The following is a 17,929-nucleotide window of genomic DNA, read 5'->3' as shown; positions in this document are numbered from 1 at the left end:
CCCCCGTGGTCCTGACATCCTTGCTCGTGTTCTCCCTCCATCTGCTCCTCATTGGGACCTTGGGAGCTCAGTCCAGTGCTCCAGTGTGGGTCTCTGTCTCTATCTCCATCCATCACCAGATGAAGGTTCTATGGTGATATGAAAGATATTTGTCAGTATTGCTATGGGATAGGGTCATTTCAGGTTCCCTATCCTCAGCTTCCCAAGGGACTAACTGGGGACATCGCCTTGGGCTCCTGGAAGCCCCTCTAGGTTCAAGTCTCTTGCCAACCCTAAGGTGGCTCCCTTAACTAAGATATGTGCTTCCCTGCTCCCCTATCCAGACCCTCTTTTATTTGTAACATAACATATGAACTTAATTATATCATTTTATTTTGTCTCTTACAGACTTTTGTTTGTTTTTAGTTTTTTTACTTGAAACCTTTATGAAAGTTTCAACTATTTCTATCTTAAAATGATCCTTCCATGTATGTTTAAAATAATACTTAATTTAGCTAAGCTTTATAAAAAACTTTGAGTTTGATTTTATATAACTTGGCACTATTGTAAGTGGCAGAGATTTTTAAATTTATTTTATTGAGTTTGTTTCTTTGTTTAAGATGGGTCTTGCTGTATAGCCCTGACTGCCTTGGAACTCTTGACAGTCCTCCCATCTCCGTCCTAAAATTACATGCCCAGTTTGAGAAAGCTTTGTTCAGGAAATTCCTTAAAGATTTTTTTTTTCTGGCAGTAAATAATGTTTTATTTTTTATATCTATATATTTATATATATTTCCAATTATTACAGATTTTTATCTTTTGACATTTTGATTCTCTAAATTAACCCTGTTTATGACATTATTTTACCTGCTAATTGTTAACTTCTATTAATGCTGTGCTCAATGTTCTTAATTTTCTTGCAGGATGTCCCTGTTCAAAGCCATTTTCTACAATTTTGAGAGGTGTTCTGGTGAACTGTCTCTGACTGCTTGTTTACAGGGAGTAGAGGGTAAAGGGCAAGCCGAGGCGTCTGTTACTATATATCAGCACGTCTGTGTTCATCTGTGTGCATTTGTTGCTTCTTTTCATCCCTCACTGTTCCCTGAGCTGGTAAGTGCGCTACAAACTTGGAAAGTGGGGCTTGCACTTTGCATTGTATTTGTTTTGTAGAAGAACATGAGAATTACTGACTGTGGTAAATTCAACCTAGTCAACATTTTGTTTTGTTCCATTTGTGTCTTAAGAAATGGCAGTCCTTGATCATATAATACTACATGTACTGTTTAGCTAAAACATTTGATAAAACATTTTGTGTTTTGTGTGGGGAGATATAAGAAAATTCTATGAGAAGTGGAAACACAAGAAGGGGATGTTACCTAATGTACTAGTTACATTTCGATTGCTGTGATAAAAAACAGGAGGACTTAAAAAAGGGAGAGCTTGTTTTGGTTTTACGTTCCATAAAGAGAGTCCATATAATGATTGAGGAGGCACAGCATTTGGTGACCAGAATAGGAAGCTGAGAGATCACACCTCAAGCATAAACAGGAAGCAAACTCCACTTTGAAAATGAATCAAGTCTATAAACGCTCTGTGTCTGCTCCCAGTGATGTACTTTTTCCAGACTTCATGTCCTGAAAGTTTGATCACTTCTGACAGTGTCATGAATTGGGTCCAAATGTTCCAATACCTGAGCCTGTGGGGAACATCTTTTGTTCAGACTACTATACTCTTTCATAAAAAATGAATAGTAATATATAATGATTAGTATTTTTTAGGTGGTTTTATTTTTAATGGAATTAGATTTAAAGGTTGAAGATATTTTAGAAAAACTTGTCATATTGTTTGAAAGCTTTCAGAGAATGGTCTTTGTGGCTCACAAGGCTGAGTTAGCATAGGTAAGATTGCTTTCTGTTCCCCCTCAGCTTAACACAATGTGTAGCATATAGTTAGGTGCTCCACAGATAAAGGAATGGCGTTATAGTTCTTGTAGATACTAGCCTGTGGAGGTTTCCCGCTGAGGATCTCTTATTTTGATTTTTATAGTGCTTTTTGATTTAGTGTGAGAAATGTGACGTTAATATCTCATGAGCATCTGCCAAGGAATAAGTTGACATTTCTGTTTTCTCACTAGGATGCTGCTCTACTGAATGCAGTGCTTAGTACTAACATGACCACCTCGCTGCTAGCGATGGACGTGTGGTGTTTCCTTGCTCGGTAAAGAGTGCCTTTTCTGTGTTTGGATTGAGTTAGTAGTGACCAACATAGTTTTAAGTTAATAGAAAAATTCTACTTCTGTAATCTTTTAATGGTTAGATTCCATGCCAGTATACTAAGTTTGGAAACAAGTGCCCTTTTTTTAATGTTTAAACTAGGAGGTGAATGTTTAGGCAAATCTGTTTACTATGATGTTCCTTGGTGATGGGTATCCAGTTTGAACATGCCTAATTTGAAATCCAAAATGTCTTAAATTCCAAGCTTTGAGCACTGATGGTACCAACAGTGAAAAGTTACATTCCTTGAAACAGTTTAATGCTCAAGATTACTAGAAATATTGAATAAAAATTAGGTTATGTATATAGTCAATTATAAAAGATAAATATAATTATAAAAGATAATGTTTTGATTTGAGCCCATCCCCAAATCTCATTGCATATATGTAAATATTCTAAAATCTGAAACACTTTTAATATAAGACATTTTAGATAAAGGATATTCAACCTGTAATAGTTCACATGTTCTCACCAGGGTGTTTTCTGTGTTCTTGTTCTTCTCCTAACTGTAAACTCGTTTAATGTCTAGATATGGAACTGCTGAACTCTGTGTGCACCATGTCACCTTAGTGGCTCATCTGGTAAGTAGAATTAAATGACTTAGAACACCTACTTTCTATGTTTTCTTTGGAGATAAGATTTTATTTAGTTATTTGTTGTTTTTGAGACAGGTTTTCTCTGTGTAATAGCCCAAGCTTTCCTGGAACTTGCTTTGTAGACCATGCTGGCCTTGAACTTACAGAAATTCACCTGCCTTTGCCTCGAAAGTGCTGGAAAGAGTGATATTTTTGGATGTTAATAAAAATGGGAGAAATAATAGCTAAATTTAATGCTAATTGTTATTAATTGCTAATTTAATTCTAATACGAATACAAAAAAATAATAAAAATCCCTCTGTATAAAGTGGAGAATTTTTTCATTTTTAGAAGGGGGAAAAAAGCCTATGTCAATTGATAATGTGTTTAAAATTGAATGTAACGTGAAGGTGAAAATGTGACGGTGATGGCTAAGTGCTCATCTCCCCCTCTTCACTGTAACCTGAGGTCTCCTGTGGTTGCTGTGTTTAGTCAGGATGGTGTGAAAGGGATTCAGTGATTGTGATCCTGTTCTCAGGAAAACGAAGGAGGTTTTTACTGAGGACAAGCATAAATGGACTTAGCGATTTTTTATCTTTAATGGTGATTTTAATTATGAGGTGTGTTCCATATGAAGTACTTATGACTCGTCACTGTTTTTAATCATAGCCTTTGATAATGATCATATCTGAATCCGTCTACCCTTTGCTTCTTAGTCATATATTTCTGCATGGACCTTTAATGATGGTTATATTCCAGTGATGAGTAGCATAACCTGAATGGCTGACTTTATAGCTCTGGATGTAGCTCACAGCCTGACACATGCTGTACGAAAGAGAGGGATGCTTTACATGTCTCAGAACTTCAGTCTTTGTTACTTACTTTTTAAAATTATTATTTTTGAGTAATAAAGATATTAGTTTTTTAGATTCTGTGTGCCTCTATATGTATGGTCATGTAAATACAGGTGTGCACAGAGGCCAGAAGTGTCAGACCCCTGGGAGCTGGAGTCACAGGTGGTTTGTAAGTGGCCTAGCCTGAGTTCCACATGTTCTTCATGCTGTGCCATCTCTCCAGCCCTCGTAATGTATTTATTTATTCTCTAGACTGAGATATCTTACTTAGTCTAGTCTGGCTTTGAACTCAAATTGTGCTTGCCTCAGCCTCCGAGGGCTAGGATTACCTTATAATTGCTAACTCAACTTTTGCTATACTAATGTATATAATGTGCTTAGATCCTTAAAATTACATAAATTATTTTGAGTAATAACATTAACATACTAGCTTATTGTTAAAGTGATAGTTACTGTATTACTGTGTCCTTAAGTGTAACATAAAAGTTCCTTTCTCATTATTAAAGCAACCAAGTTTCTTTGAAGCAAAGAAATTAAAGAATAGCTATGAATTAAAAATAACAAAAACAAATTTAAAATTAGTTATAGTCCAGTCTCTCAGAAGGAGTCATTAGTATTTTGGTGTAATTGTGCCTTACAAACCGACTCTCTTGTTTTAACTCTTCTCTTCTTTCTCTCCTGTCTTTCCAGATAAAATCCTGCCCTGGAGAGTGTATCCAGCTTACCAACCTGTCAGTCCTGTTGAAGCGTCTCTTTTTCTTCATGGCCCCACCCCATCAGGCAAGGATATTGTCTGTGCCAGTGTCTTTAGTCAGCTGTGAGGAGCACAAATTAACACTGATGCTTTGGTAATTGATTTTAGGTCTATGTAGATTTTGATGTCCCTGTTTCAGTTCAGGTTACAGATGTAATCTGATTCTGTTGTTCTGGAATACTCCCTCCCTTTTCATATATTTAAGATGGACAATGAGATAGCTTTGTGTCTTTGTTCCATTTATTCTATTATGCTTTGGATGATGTATCTTAGTTTTTCAGAGTAAGTAAAATTGATTTTTAAGGAAAGATTACAAGTATTTAGCCTCAGTTGCTTACTGCTGTGAAGTCAACAAGATTTGCCATGGTTGAGTTTCTTATCTCATGGGCCTGCGTAGCCTTGTGAAGAGCTGTAGACGGGTATCATTGGAACTTCTGTAGCAGGTTTTTCTTTGTGTTTAAAAACAAGTTTGTGGACTCTGGCCTATAAATGCAGTGGTGGGTGTAAATAAGGCTCAGCAATTGGCTTTTGTTGTTAAGCACTTAATGTGATTCTGACAAGGAGTCGAGCTTGGAATCCACATGAAAGAAATTTGCCTGTAAAGCCTTTGGTCTTGGCTTGAATCCTGATTATATTAGTGATGCAGCATTAACACACATCAGAATGAATGTGTTTTACTGAAAGCTGACACATGCTAAGATGTGTTTCTCTTTCCATAGGAATAACAGTTGAATGTGTATTATAACTCAGTACTCTTACTTTAGTTGTTTCCTGATTGAGGAAAAAGGAATGTCCCTTATTTAGACATACTAATAATTGTGTGTTACAGTTTTCTATTGCTGTGATAACAAACACCGACCAAAAGCAACTTTAAGGAAGAGAACATTGATTTGGTTGAAATTCCAGGTTTAAAAGTTCATCATTGCAGGGAGGTCAAGGCAGGAAATTCATCACACCCACAGTCAAGAAGAGAGAAACGAATGTACCCATGCTCTTTTGTTTGTGCCTTGTTGAATTTTTCCACTTTTCTCACAGTTCAGGACTCCCTTCCATAGTAGGCTGGATAACTTAATTAAGGTAACCCCTACAGGCAAACCTAGTGTAAACAGTTGCATATTGAGACTCTCTGCCCAGCTAATTCTAGATTGTGTCAAGTTGCAATTAAAGGTAACCATCACATTGTACTAGTATTTTTAGGTAAGGTGAAATTTACTACATTTTCATTTTAAGCCCTTCTTAGTTTTAAGGAGGAATCTAAATTTTCTGCACAGTGTTTTCTTACATGTCACTCTTCTTGTTTGAACTGTTAGCCCTAGTAGCTTTAAAGTGATGTTTGAACCTTAGCTTAGAGTCTTGAACTCTGAAGTGATCAGTTTTGGTAACACCTTTTAAAAACATTTTTATTGTGTAGGACATAATTATATGTCATATATTCTTTGAACGGAGACACATATGTTGATTCATTTAACCTTATTATAAGGAAGAATGGTTCTTGAATTGGCTTCTCAGTCGAATCATGGCTTTCTTGTTGCACTTTAATTTTCTGCTGAAGTTGCTTATTATAAATGACACTCAGCTCTCTCTTTTTTTTTTTTTTTTTTTTCTTTTTTGATTTTCAAGATAGGGTTACTCTGTTAAACGGTCCTGGCTGTCCTGGAACTCACTCAGTAGACCAGGCTGGCCTCAAACTCACAGAGCTCCAACTGCCTCTGCCTACCGAGTGCTGAGATTAAAGGTGTGCACCACTACCGCCTGGCTTGATACTCAGCTCTTGAAGTATTCTTTTTTTCTATTTGTAGACTCTGTCACAGCAAGTGACCAGTCTCTTGCTTGTTTTGATGCACAGTTAATAAAAACTCAGAGACAGATATTGGGGTTTAACCTGAAGACCAGAGAAGCAAAGCAGCCAGCCACTGGCTTTTACCTCTACCTCAGTCTGAAAATGGTGATCCTGCTTCCAGGAAACCTCAGAATGAGACTGAGACTAAGAGCCGTCTTTTCTCGTTTTATAGTGCTGGGATAAAAGGGTGTGCGTCACTACTGCCAGGTTTCTATGGCAAGCTAGTGTGACTACTGAGGTTAAAGGTGTGTGTCATTGCTGCCTGGTCTGTAAGGCTGACCAATGTGACTGTTTTACTTTTCTGATCTTCAGGCAAGCTTTATTTATTAAAATATAAATGAAATGCCACTACATGTTTTGTCAGTTAGATATTTATTTTCTGCAAATTAAATAGAGTTCATATACAAATATATAATAGAAAAGCCCAGCACTATCAAAATTAGTTGTATTGCTTTGGACTTAGGAGGAATTTTTGTTTAGTTTTTAATGTATGACAAGTTTTCATATATTTTGTCAAGTTTAAATATTGTAAATTGAACTATCTCATTTCTTTAAAAATATACTAGTATACTTTTAAACTAGATTCTACAAATTTAGCAATTAAATACACTATTTTTTAAAATCTAACAGTTGGACTGTCTTTTGAACTTTTAGTTCATATTTTTATTGAATCTTCTTGACATCTGCATTTTAAAAGAACAGTATCTCATTTCTCTTAACACAATACATGCTTTGGATTCCATCTCAGTAGAAGACTGTATTTACCTATCACAATCTTTATTTGTGGTTGTTTTTTGTTTTATAGCTTCCTTTTGGGAAATTAATTTAGTATGTCCTCTAAGGCCGAGCAGAGCCAGCTAATCCATTTGAAACAGAACATATCATGTTCTCAAATGCAGTAAGCTAAGATAAAAGCCAGGAACATGGTGGATTATTCTTGCCATATCTGGAATATTAATTTGACTTAACTATATAAGGTGATGAGTACTTGGAAGATAGCAGATCTAATGAGTAGAAAGAAGATAAAATATCTGATGTGAATAATAATGAAATGCATTATTTATCACTTAGTGTTTTTTATATCATGCTTCATTTAAGCATGATTTTTCATTTTGGAAATAAATACAGTAGCAATAAAAATCTTTGTGCTTATTTATGTTATGTTGATCTGGTACCCAGTGATCTTATTGTGCATTTAAGAAACAGATTTTAAAATATTTTTTGTTGGTTCAGACAAACTTTTGGTATGTGGCCCTGACTGCCCTGGAATTCACTTTGTAGACTAGGGCGACCTCAGACTTGCAAAGATCCTATACTCTGTCTCCTGAATGTTGGAGTTGTGTCATACACCACTACACCTGACATAAGTGTTTAAGTTATTATTCAGTTCTTGTATATCCAATGATCTGAAGTTGCTGATTTCATTCTCAACTTATTTCAGGTGGAATTTATCCAGAGATTTTCTCCAGAAGAAGTAGACAACTTGCCTCTGTGGCAGTGTATTTCCTTCCAGGCATTATCTGCTGATCTTAGGAAACAAGCTGCATGCGACGTGATCAGAGTATGCACAGTGCAGTGCATGGACTGGTTGAGCAGCAGTCATACTCTGGCAGAACTTGATTCTCTGGTGAGATAGTTTTGATTAATTCAGCAGTTTACTTAGCACTGTTTTAGGTAATCGCTAGTCTTCTCTCTTTCAAAACATAGCAATATTTTTAGATCTATACATTATAAAAGGACCTTTGAGAAAATTTTATAGATTAATGTAAATTGAGCAGGAGGTTTCATCTGTTGGGTAAGAGACATTTGGAAAGCAGGACAGCATTTGATTCCTATCTTGATTAAGCAGATATAATTCACTCCCTCACCCTTAGAGAGGATCTCATCACTGAGTAGGCCAGGTGGCTTTGAACTCATGATCTTAGCCTCTTTAGTGCTGGATGACAGGTGTGTACCATTATGACCATCTTAGATATGATTGTTTTATTTGACAAAATACAACATACATTTTATAGAAAACTACTCTAAGCCTTTACGTAGCTTTCTCTTTAACTGATTTCTCATAAAACAAAAAAGAGTAGAAGATATATAAAAAGTGGACTAGACACAGCATATACAGTTGAATTTTCCACTTTAGTCTTCATTTGATTATTCATTTATTCAATAAATAAACTTTGAGTGTTCTTATATAATAAATTGTTTTAGTCATTGGGGGAATAGATATAACAGGAAACAATGAAGAAACCCTTCTATTCTTGTAGATGGATATTCTAGCTAAGCAGTGCACAGTATAATAAATACCGTTATGGTAAGTATAAAAAACTTAGCAGGGATAAAAGCATATATTCAAGGACTTGGAAGCTTTCTTTTTAATTTTTGATTAGAAGTTGCTGAAGGCATATATTTCCATACTAAGTTGTTCTTCTATACTTTTGTAAAATGGCAGTTGACCACAATTATTAAGATAGTTTAAAACATTTGCATAAAACCAAAGAAGTTTTGTTTTGTGGCTTTATTTATCACAGCTAATCATGAGTGGGTCAATTTAAGTTTCTCATTTGTATTTAATATGAACTAGTTTCTAATCACTCAGGAAACCCAGTCATGTTGTGATGGAGCGGCAGGCCACTTCCCGCCTCCGGCTAGCTTTACCCGAAATAATAACACACCAATTGTATTCATTTAAACACTGCTCGGCCCATTAGTTCTAGCCTCTTATTGGCTAACTCTCATGTCTTGATTAATCCATTTCTAGTAATATGTGTAGCACCAACCACGAGGTGGTGGCTTACTGGGAAAGATTCTAGCCTACATCTGCCTCGGGTCGGAGAATCATGGCGACTGCCTCACTTCCCTTCTTCCCAGCATTCTGTTCTGTCTACTCCACCCACCTATGTTCTGACCTATCAGGCCAAGCAGTTTCTTTATTAATTAACGAATGAAACAACAGATAGATAGAAGACCCACCTACATCATAGTCAGTAGACTCTCAAGATGTATTACACTTACATAATAAAAATATTTTGGGTGTATTAGGTAAAAACACTACTGTTGTAAAATTAACTCCTTTTAAATTATGGGCAAAACTTGTAAAGGAAGTAGATTAATCGTGAATGAAATGGTATAAGGCAACTTTAACATGGGTTGTAGCTATTAAATTATAGGAGTCAAGTCAGTGTTACTGATTACTACATTAAAATATGACCTTTTCCTTATATATACCATCCCAGACGTTAGTATAAGCCAGAAAAGAGATCTGAGTATTTGTATGTAGAAACAAAAATGAGTCTAGAAAAGTTTGTTTTCTGTTTCAAATTCTAGATGCTATATTTCTTAAGTATTTCATTTGCTTATAAAATTTGTTTCTGTAGCATCTCATGGTAAAAAACAGAAATAATAAAAAAAAAATCTAGTAACCTATACAGATTGCTGGGTGCAGTGTTGAAAAAAATAATGTAGCTCTCTATTGATGAGTACTTTAAATTAGGCTAACCTTGCTCACCATGTGTTAGGTTTCTATTGCTATGACAACAAAATGACCATCAACAACTTGGGGAGGAAAGGGTTTATTTCAACTCAGTCCATTATGAAGGGACAGCAGGGCAAGAACTCAAGGCAGAAACTGAAGGAACAGGACTTCCTGGCCTACTCCCATCACTTACTCAGCCTGCTCTTATTCACAGTCAAGACCACCTGCTCATGGGGTGGCATAACCCCCAGTTGACTGGGCCCTCTCACACCAGTAGCCAATCAAGAAAATGCCCTACACAATTGCTTACAGGTAATCTGATAGAGACATTTTCTTAATTGGGATTCCTTTTCCCGGATAATTCACACTTGTATCAAGTTGACAACAACAACAAAAATAGGACAAAAGCTTAGTAAAAGTCAATGTTGTTGCTATTTTAAATGAACATTTCAATCTAAAAGGAGAACATGCTTTTATGTGCAAGGAAAATTGATCTTAGTATTATAATTATACTAAAACTTTATATGTTTTAAAAAGCTGAAAAGAATAATGGCTTTATCTCTGTGGATCTTATGAACAGTTAATAAGTAACTCACATGGTGTTTATTATTGGGCCTCTGGTCCTTTAAACTAGATTTGGAAACTGAAACTTTCTTCTTTTCTCCCCCTTTAGAACACAGCACTCTCTGCTTTGCTTACTGTATGTAATTCTGCTGGTGATGCTTTTGATATTAGACAACAAACTACAGTTATTGAAGTCGTGGGTCGGCTTTGGGCTTTTATAAGCATTCAACAAGTAAGGAAAGCTACTCATCATTTCTTTAAAAACTATAGAATATTGACAAGAGAATATTAGAATATCCCTATAGATTAAATTTTCTAATTTCTTGAGGTTATAAGTAAAAGTTGTGATTAGATTTCACCTAATTGTATTCTCTTTCAGGTCGTTGTTATATATTCATATGGGGATAAAGGAGTGTATGCATATGTTTTTTGGTGTGTGTGTACCAGAGAAGACTTGGGTGTTTTCTTGACTACACTTTACCTTACTTTTTGAGACAGGAGCTCCAGAGAGCTCCTGGGATATGTCTGTGTCTGTTACCCGTTCCTCCCAAAGCACTGTGATTACAGATGAGCCCTGCCACATTCAGTTTTTTGTGGGAACTGGGGATCAGGAACTCAGGTCCTCATGTTTGACACATCAGGTACTTTACTGACGGAGCTGTCTCCTTAGGCCCTTTCAGGCAGTTTTTTTGTTGTTTATTTTATTCCAGTAATCTTAGACCCTACCACAGTGGCAACCACAGTTCATCTATCTGTGTTTATAAACTTGTTGGATCCTTTTAAAAATTAAGTTTCATCTTTTTGTTGTTGTTAGATTGATGTCTATTTGTGATTTTGTTTTTTTTTTTAGTAGTAATTCGGTTGACAAAACAGTGTGTTACTAGTGAAAGGGACTAGTAAGTGTCGTAGCTAATTTGTATTCCTCTTCCTAACAGAGCCAGGAAGTTAAGTGCTTATTAAGCTAAAACTAGAACATATTCCCTACATATGGTTGTAAACTTAAGTTTCTTATGTTAAAGATCTAAACATTTAAAGTACAATGTTTTCTTTAACTGAGCATGTGCCTCTGGTAACCAGTGGAAGTTGAGAGCAAAACAAAAACTTTGGGGAAGTAATAGAAATTATTTTGCAGATAATAGATTTTGGGGGTTCGGGTTTCCTGTGTGCTCCACCACGGAAAGACCAGGTTTATGATCCATTTCTATGGTCACCTGGCCATCCTGCAGTTGTGTCACTTCAGTAGTGGGCTGCCCTGAGTTGGACATAGCACTTAGTAGTCATTCCGGTGCCTGTGCTGGGATGTGGCTTCACAGCAGTACGACATACACACGATGAAGAGGTAGAATTTTACCAACATCCATGGATATACAGGTTTTTAAGTGGCCAACAACAGTAATTTGACCCCTTTAAATCATCTATTTGAATGATGGTGCCTCAGTTCCATCTTGATCTTGAGCAAATATTTTTCTTATCCTATGTTTTCTTCTTATTAAAATGGGATATTATCTACCACTTAGCTTATGTAAGTATATAGGTGAGGTAGTAATTCTAAACCACATATCAACTGGTATATAATAAATGCTTAGTAGACTACTATTGCTGCTATTTTCATGTGTGTCTAAGTTAGACTTTCTGCTGTGATAAACACCATGACCAAAAGCAACTTGAGGATGATAGGAGTTATTTTGTCTTACATCTTACAGCCCACCATCCAGAAGAGTCAGGGCAGGAACTCATGCAGATGCCTTGGAGCAGTGATTGTTTACTGACGTGCTCCTATTGTTTGCTAGTTATAGCACCCAGGACCACCTGTCCAGATGACACCACCCACAGAGAGCTGGGCCCTCCCCTATCAGTAATAATCAGGAAAATGCCCTACAGCTTATCTATCTACAGGTAGTGTGGTAGAGACAAAAACTGAGGTTCTTCCCAAATAACTGTGTATGTGTCAAGTTGATGAAAAACTAACTCTTCTATTATGTAATTGAAAATTCTCACCAAAATTACTTTGTTTCTTGTTCTAGGTACTAAGTCAACCCTATGTTCAACAAGCATTGAGACTTTTACTTCAGCTACTGACATTTTTCATCCAAACTGTAGATCCACAGCTGATAAGTCAGGTAATAAAGCGACCCAGTTGGTTCTTTGCTCATTGTGAATCTGCAGTGATTTATTTGGTTTACTTGTAAGCCCTTTAATCATTTCCCCTCTTCCTTCCACCTGTCTTCCAGACTGGCCTTAGACTCATTTTGTAGCAGAGGATGCCATTAAACTTCTCATCCTTTATCTTTAGAAGCATGTGGCACCATATCAGATTTTTTTGCAGTGCTGGGAATTGAATCTAGGGCTTTGTACATACCAGGCAAACACTGCACCAGCTGAGCTCCATCTCCAGCCTTTGTGATCCTTTCCTTGTAAACCGAATGTGTCAGCTTTACTTGTTTTCATCAAGATTGTCACCTTCTCACTTCTCTTAGTGTTCTTGCTGTTAACCCAGCCTTTGTCAGTTCGCAGTCACCTTTAAGCTTTATGCTCTGCTATTTAGTAGTCAGAATTTTGTGTGGCACAATCCAGGAAACAGCCTGCCAGACTGCCCAGGAAATAACCAAGTGTGCTGACCTCTGCATTTATTGTCCTTTCACTGCCAACAGCTAGCTTTGAGACTGCAACATTGCCATGTGTTTCCTTGAAAAAAATGAGATTGCTTTCAAAAACTGGTACTATGAATTTCTTCTTTGGACCCCAGCTTACCTGGCTGGGCATAGGCAGATTTACTGTCTGGAGTGTCTCTAAGGTGCTGCTTCTGAGGTAACAAAACATGGGAATGCCTTCCTCTTATCTGAAATGACTGAGAGCTTTGAAATGAGTCCATATTGGACAGAATTGATCTGCCAAATCCTGTTAGCTTTAGTTCAGGGTCAGGAAGCATAAAAAAAAAATAGTAGAAATAACTTGTTATTTAGGAAAAGTATGGAAGAGCTGGAATCCTGTCATCATATATCATGAAATGGAACACAAAATGAGCTAAAAGTAGGTGGTAAAGCTTTGTTTCAGGCTTTGTTTCTGTTTAATTGTATATACAAATTGGCTTAGTAAACAAGTACTTTAATTAGTTACATTCAGTTACAGTGTGTGTAATGTGGACTATTGCAAATAAAGAACGTGGGAAAACATACTGGATGAAGTAATGTTTGAATTTACTGACTGAAATTTCTGAGGTTCATGTTGAAAAGTTAAATATGACAATTTTAAGAAGTACTTAAGTCTTAAAAAGCTTTAAGCGACTACAATTGTACAATTGCAGTGTTCAAATAGGGATTGTGTAGTTTGTAGATTTCACTTTTGCCCCTTTCCATTGTTAGGAGCTGCCAAACAAGTCACTGGTTTAATTCACTTTGTTATTTTCAACCGAAGAGCAATGAATGGCTTTTTTCATTTTAAAGATTGTTGAGTATATGTTAGTATTGTGTGTTATTTGACATATTATTATCCATATATTCAACACAATGTACAACACAGAATGTGTCGCTTTTAAAGCCCAAATTTTTATAGAACAAATTTGCAAATCATTTCTTTAAATAATGAATTTCTTTTAGTAGAATTGAAAATGTAAAATGCTTAGCTGGCACAGATTTTGGAACACAGATGGTAATGTAAATTTGCCTATGCCCAGTCATGTAAGCTGGGGCCCAAAGAAGGAATTCAGCAGTATCAGTCTTTGAAAACAGTCTTACTTTTTCAAGGAAACAGGATCACCCTTAAGTTCATGGAGGCAGTGTTCTGTAACCCCATAGCTAGCTGCTGACAGTGCCTTTGAAAGTACTACATGAATGCAGAGTTCACCACAGCACCAGGACTCCTGACTCGGCTATTTCCCACAAAATTCTGATTGCTTATTAGCAAAGTACATGAGTTGGAGGCAAGAGACTATTATGGTGAGAAGAAATATTAACAACTCTTTTATCTGATGCTCTCCCTCTGCTTCCACAATTGAGGCTTTGCAGACTAGCTGCTCCCAATTTTGTCTTCTTTCCCTTCCCCATACAACCACACCTTGGTAGCAAGCAGCTCTACTTACAACTGCTCTTTTGTTCTTACCTCTTCAGGTAGTAACTTTACTGACCTCACTACTAAAATTGGAGCCTCCCGACCATGTCTGTCTGGCAGTGCTGGATTTTGTATCTTCTCTGAGCAGACTTTTTATACCTTCGGCTATCCAGGTAAGACACACTTTAACAAAAATGCAAAATCTAAAAACACTCTCTAGTGACTAGGGGAATTTTAAGCTTTTGATTTTTGTTTGTTTTTGAGACAGGGTCTCATACTGTAGCCTAGCCTGGCTTAGAACCTGAGGCAGTTCTTAAGTGCTGGGGTTATGATGTGAACCATGCTGGGTATAGGTTTTTGATTGCTAAAATCTTGTGCCTATACTAGCAAAGTTATAGAAAAAGAAATACTTTCTGATAAGAAGGGTCATTGTCAAAATAGAGTACTTTTTAAGTAATTTTCTTTTTAAAAATATGAGTTAGCATTCAAATAATTTATCAAGTCGCCTACTGTACTCTGGGATGGATTCTGTTATATGCCATTATCTAAAGGAAGAAGTCATTCATGTTTTACAGGCAGTAGTGTCTAGTGAGGAAATTTGGTAATGAGTTATTGTGTGGGTAGATTGATGAAACAGCATTTATTTTTTAGAGACAGTATTTTAATAATACTGTAAAGTATGTATAGATGACAAATGTGTATTTTGCTTCCAAAATTATATTCTAGTGACCTAGGGGAAGACTACCACCAAATTTTAAGACCACCTATAAAATTAGATTCTCTTAAGCCAGGAGTTTTGTTTTACTGTTATAATAAAATCCCAGGGTAAGCCGGGCAGTGGTGGCGCATGCCTTTAATCCCAGCACTCGGGAGGCAGAAGCAGAGGCAGGCGGATCTCTGTGAGTTCGAGGCCAGCCTGGTCTACCAAGAGCTAGTGCCAGGACAGGCTCCAAAGCTACAGAGAAACCCTGTCTTGAAAAACTTAAAATAAAATAAAATCTCAGGGTTTCTAGATTCTTGTCTTTGTTTTACCTTCAAAGGGGAGAATGTAAAAAGCTCTCTGGTGAAAATCTTTTCACAGTCAAAGATGGGCTGTATTTCAGTACACATGAATAAAAATCCTTGAAATGAAGTTGAATTCTAAAAAGATTTCTTTTACTTATTCACAAGAAAATGACACTAATTCACCCGTTTCTGTCATGTCAGCTTGTGATTCATGAGGTAAATATAGAGGGTGGCAGCCTTTCTCCTTTTGACAGAAATACCAACTGTATTTGAGCTGTCATCCTTTTTTTGGGAAAGGTCTTAACACGTAGCCCAGGCTTCATGTTTTCAGACATGTACTCTTTAACCACTGGCGGTGTAGTAGCCCCATTCTCAGTCTCTGAAGCAGCTGACAACAGAGTTGTGATACACGTGGTGTAGTGAGTGGTGAGCGCTATGGGAGAAAATAAAGCAGAAGAGGGGTAAGAAGAGGGAGCCCTTACTTAGGTGATAAGTGAGTATGAATATGAAAGGGAAGGAGAAAGCCATGATCTGAGCAGGGTATAGAGGACAAGTACAAAGCTTTGCAGGTCATTGTAAACCCTTGGTTTCACTCTAAAGGAAATTGGGAGTTATTAGGAGAATTTGAGCAAGGAATAGAAGAACATAATGTGTCCCAAAAGTAGACTAGTATTCTGTATTGAAGTTTTTTTCTACAGTAAGGTTTGTTTCTCCTTGTAGGACAAGGTGCTGCCCAACCTGCCTTCTATCTTTGCTTTACTGCTAACCAACAGGAATTGGCTGCTAGAGCAACATACTTTGGAGGCATTTACTCAGTTTGCTGAGGTAAGAGCAGTTTATCATATTGACCTCTGTATATTTTAGTATTTCTTTTTAAATTTTTATTTAGGAAATAATATTTTTATTGATTTTTTTTTTAAATTGAATTCTACATTTTTCTCTGCTCCCCTCCCTACCTCTCCCCTTCAACCATCTCCCAAGGTCCCCATGCTCCCATAATTTAATACTTTTAATATCCTAAAACACTTAAAAATACTGAGCTACTTATGTATCTCAGTTGTGAAATTTTCTGCTGAGAAGATATTTGTATGTTTACAAAACCTCATTATAAGGCCTAGAGAAATGAAGTGACTTTTCCCAAGGTTCTCTGATTAGCAGGGATTAAACATTTGGAGTCAACTGCCTGACTCAGACACTGCCTTCAGCAGCACTGGGGGAAGGTCTCCTTTGAAATTGCTACTGCTCTGACCCATTTCTGTGCAGTCACGCCTTAGGTTTAATAAGTAATTAAACCTTGCAGCACCATATATATAGAAGCCAAAATTACATAAGTCTTTGTAGAACTCTAAGAATCTTGGGTACTACTTCCTTTTAAAATGAGCTTTCAGGTAAGGTAGTTAAAAAACTTATTAGGTTGCTGAACTATGCGTGGTCTGTCTTGTTTACTCATCTTTTAATAGGTAACAAATCATGAAGAGCTAGTTCCACAGTGTCTCAGTTCTGAAGATATCAAGAACAAAGTTGTAGCCTTTCTGGAGAAGGTATTTATTTATGTATAAAGCCCATGTTTTATTTTTTATCATTTTTAAAATTATCTATTTGTAATCACCTTAGCTTCCTCTTGGTGCTGGGGTTTGAACCGGAGCTTTGCATATGCTAGACAAGTGCTTTACTACTTAGCCTATCTGTATTAGCATTGTGCAAAATACTAAGTAAACATCCCTAGTCCAGAGTACTTCAAAATCTAAAACTTTGTGAGCCACCAAATATGAGGCAAAAACATAAAATATACCTTGTAGTGAAAATGTATGTCATGCATAAAATTACTCATTTTAGTAATATTTACTATTTTACAAAAATATTGTATAAAATTACCTCAGGTATGAATTTCATGTTCATACTTGGAGCCTATCCCCATAGTATCTGAGTGTTTGAAAGAATTCTGAAGCATTTTGTATAAATGTAAAGGGAAACACAACTTGTATGAATCAGTTAAGAGCGTCCATTAGGTGGGCAGTGGTGGCGCACGCCTTTAATCCTAGCACTCGGAAGGCAGAGGCAGGTAGATCTCTGTGAGTTGGAGGCCAGCCTGGTCTACAGAGCTAGTTCCAGGACAGCTAGAGCTGTTACACAGAGAAACTGTCTTGAAAATACAAACAAAAGAACGTACATCAGAGAAGTAAATCACTTTAAGTCAATGTACCTAAAAGTTTTGAGATATAATAGCATTGATTACTTTGGCACTAAGATAAAAAAGTGTGAATCCCTAACATTGCTGATCATAATTGGCTATTCATGATTATAAGGCCTAGTATTATGGTTTGTATGATATCAGTATGTTTTTCTAATATACAGAGACAGACTTTATTTTTGTAGATAGGATCTCACTGTGTAGCCCTAGCTAAGTTTGCTCTCAGAGATCCTCCTGTCTCTGCCTCCCAAGTGCTGGAATTAAGAGTGTCTAAAGTGGTTAGTTTCTACAATTGTTCAGTACAGTCAAAAATTTTAAGTATAGGGATCCAGCATATATTCTGGCGTTACGATGTAAGGGAATAATTGAAATATTAAG

The 17,929-nt window shown here is 36.6% G+C and overlaps 1 protein-coding gene across 12 annotated transcripts in view; it reads left to right on the top strand.

Moving 5' to 3' along the window:
• Firrm (FIGNL1 interacting regulator of recombination and mitosis) overlaps window positions 1–17,929 on the top strand; it is a 44,112-nt gene that overhangs the window by 24,070 nt on the left and 2,113 nt on the right. For 10 of the 12 annotated variants that reach the window (XR_007594666.1, XM_050158409.1, XM_050158411.1 and 7 more), the window contains 10 exons: window positions 903–1,089; window positions 2,114–2,196; window positions 2,782–2,833; window positions 4,372–4,461; window positions 7,717–7,902; window positions 10,418–10,540; window positions 12,333–12,428; window positions 14,415–14,528; window positions 16,081–16,185; window positions 16,821–16,901. Coding sequence is in view for 10 of the 12 variants with exons in the window: in XM_050158409.1 (XP_050014366.1) it covers window positions 903–1,089; window positions 2,114–2,196; window positions 2,782–2,833; window positions 4,372–4,461; window positions 7,717–7,902; window positions 10,418–10,540; window positions 12,333–12,428; window positions 14,415–14,528; window positions 16,081–16,185; window positions 16,821–16,901 (1,117 nt within the window). In the remaining 2 variants the exon portion in view is untranslated. Of the gene's footprint in view, window positions 1–902; window positions 1,090–2,113; window positions 2,197–2,781; window positions 2,834–4,371; window positions 4,530–7,716; window positions 7,903–10,417; window positions 10,541–12,332; window positions 12,429–14,414; window positions 14,529–16,080; window positions 16,186–16,820; window positions 16,902–17,929 lie in introns of those variants that run through there. The other 2 variants (XM_050158419.1, XR_007594667.1) reach the window with 2 other exon arrangements.

The sequence above is a fragment of the Alexandromys fortis genome, unplaced genomic scaffold, assembly GCF_014885135.2.
Source record: "Alexandromys fortis isolate MF-2015 unplaced genomic scaffold, M_Fortis_MF-2015_v1.1 scaffold_97, whole genome shotgun sequence".
NCBI classification, from domain to species: Eukaryota; Metazoa; Chordata; class Mammalia; order Rodentia; family Cricetidae; genus Alexandromys; species Alexandromys fortis.
The sequence above is the reverse complement of the archived record's forward strand: the minus strand, read 5'-3'. Positions and strand labels throughout refer to the sequence as shown.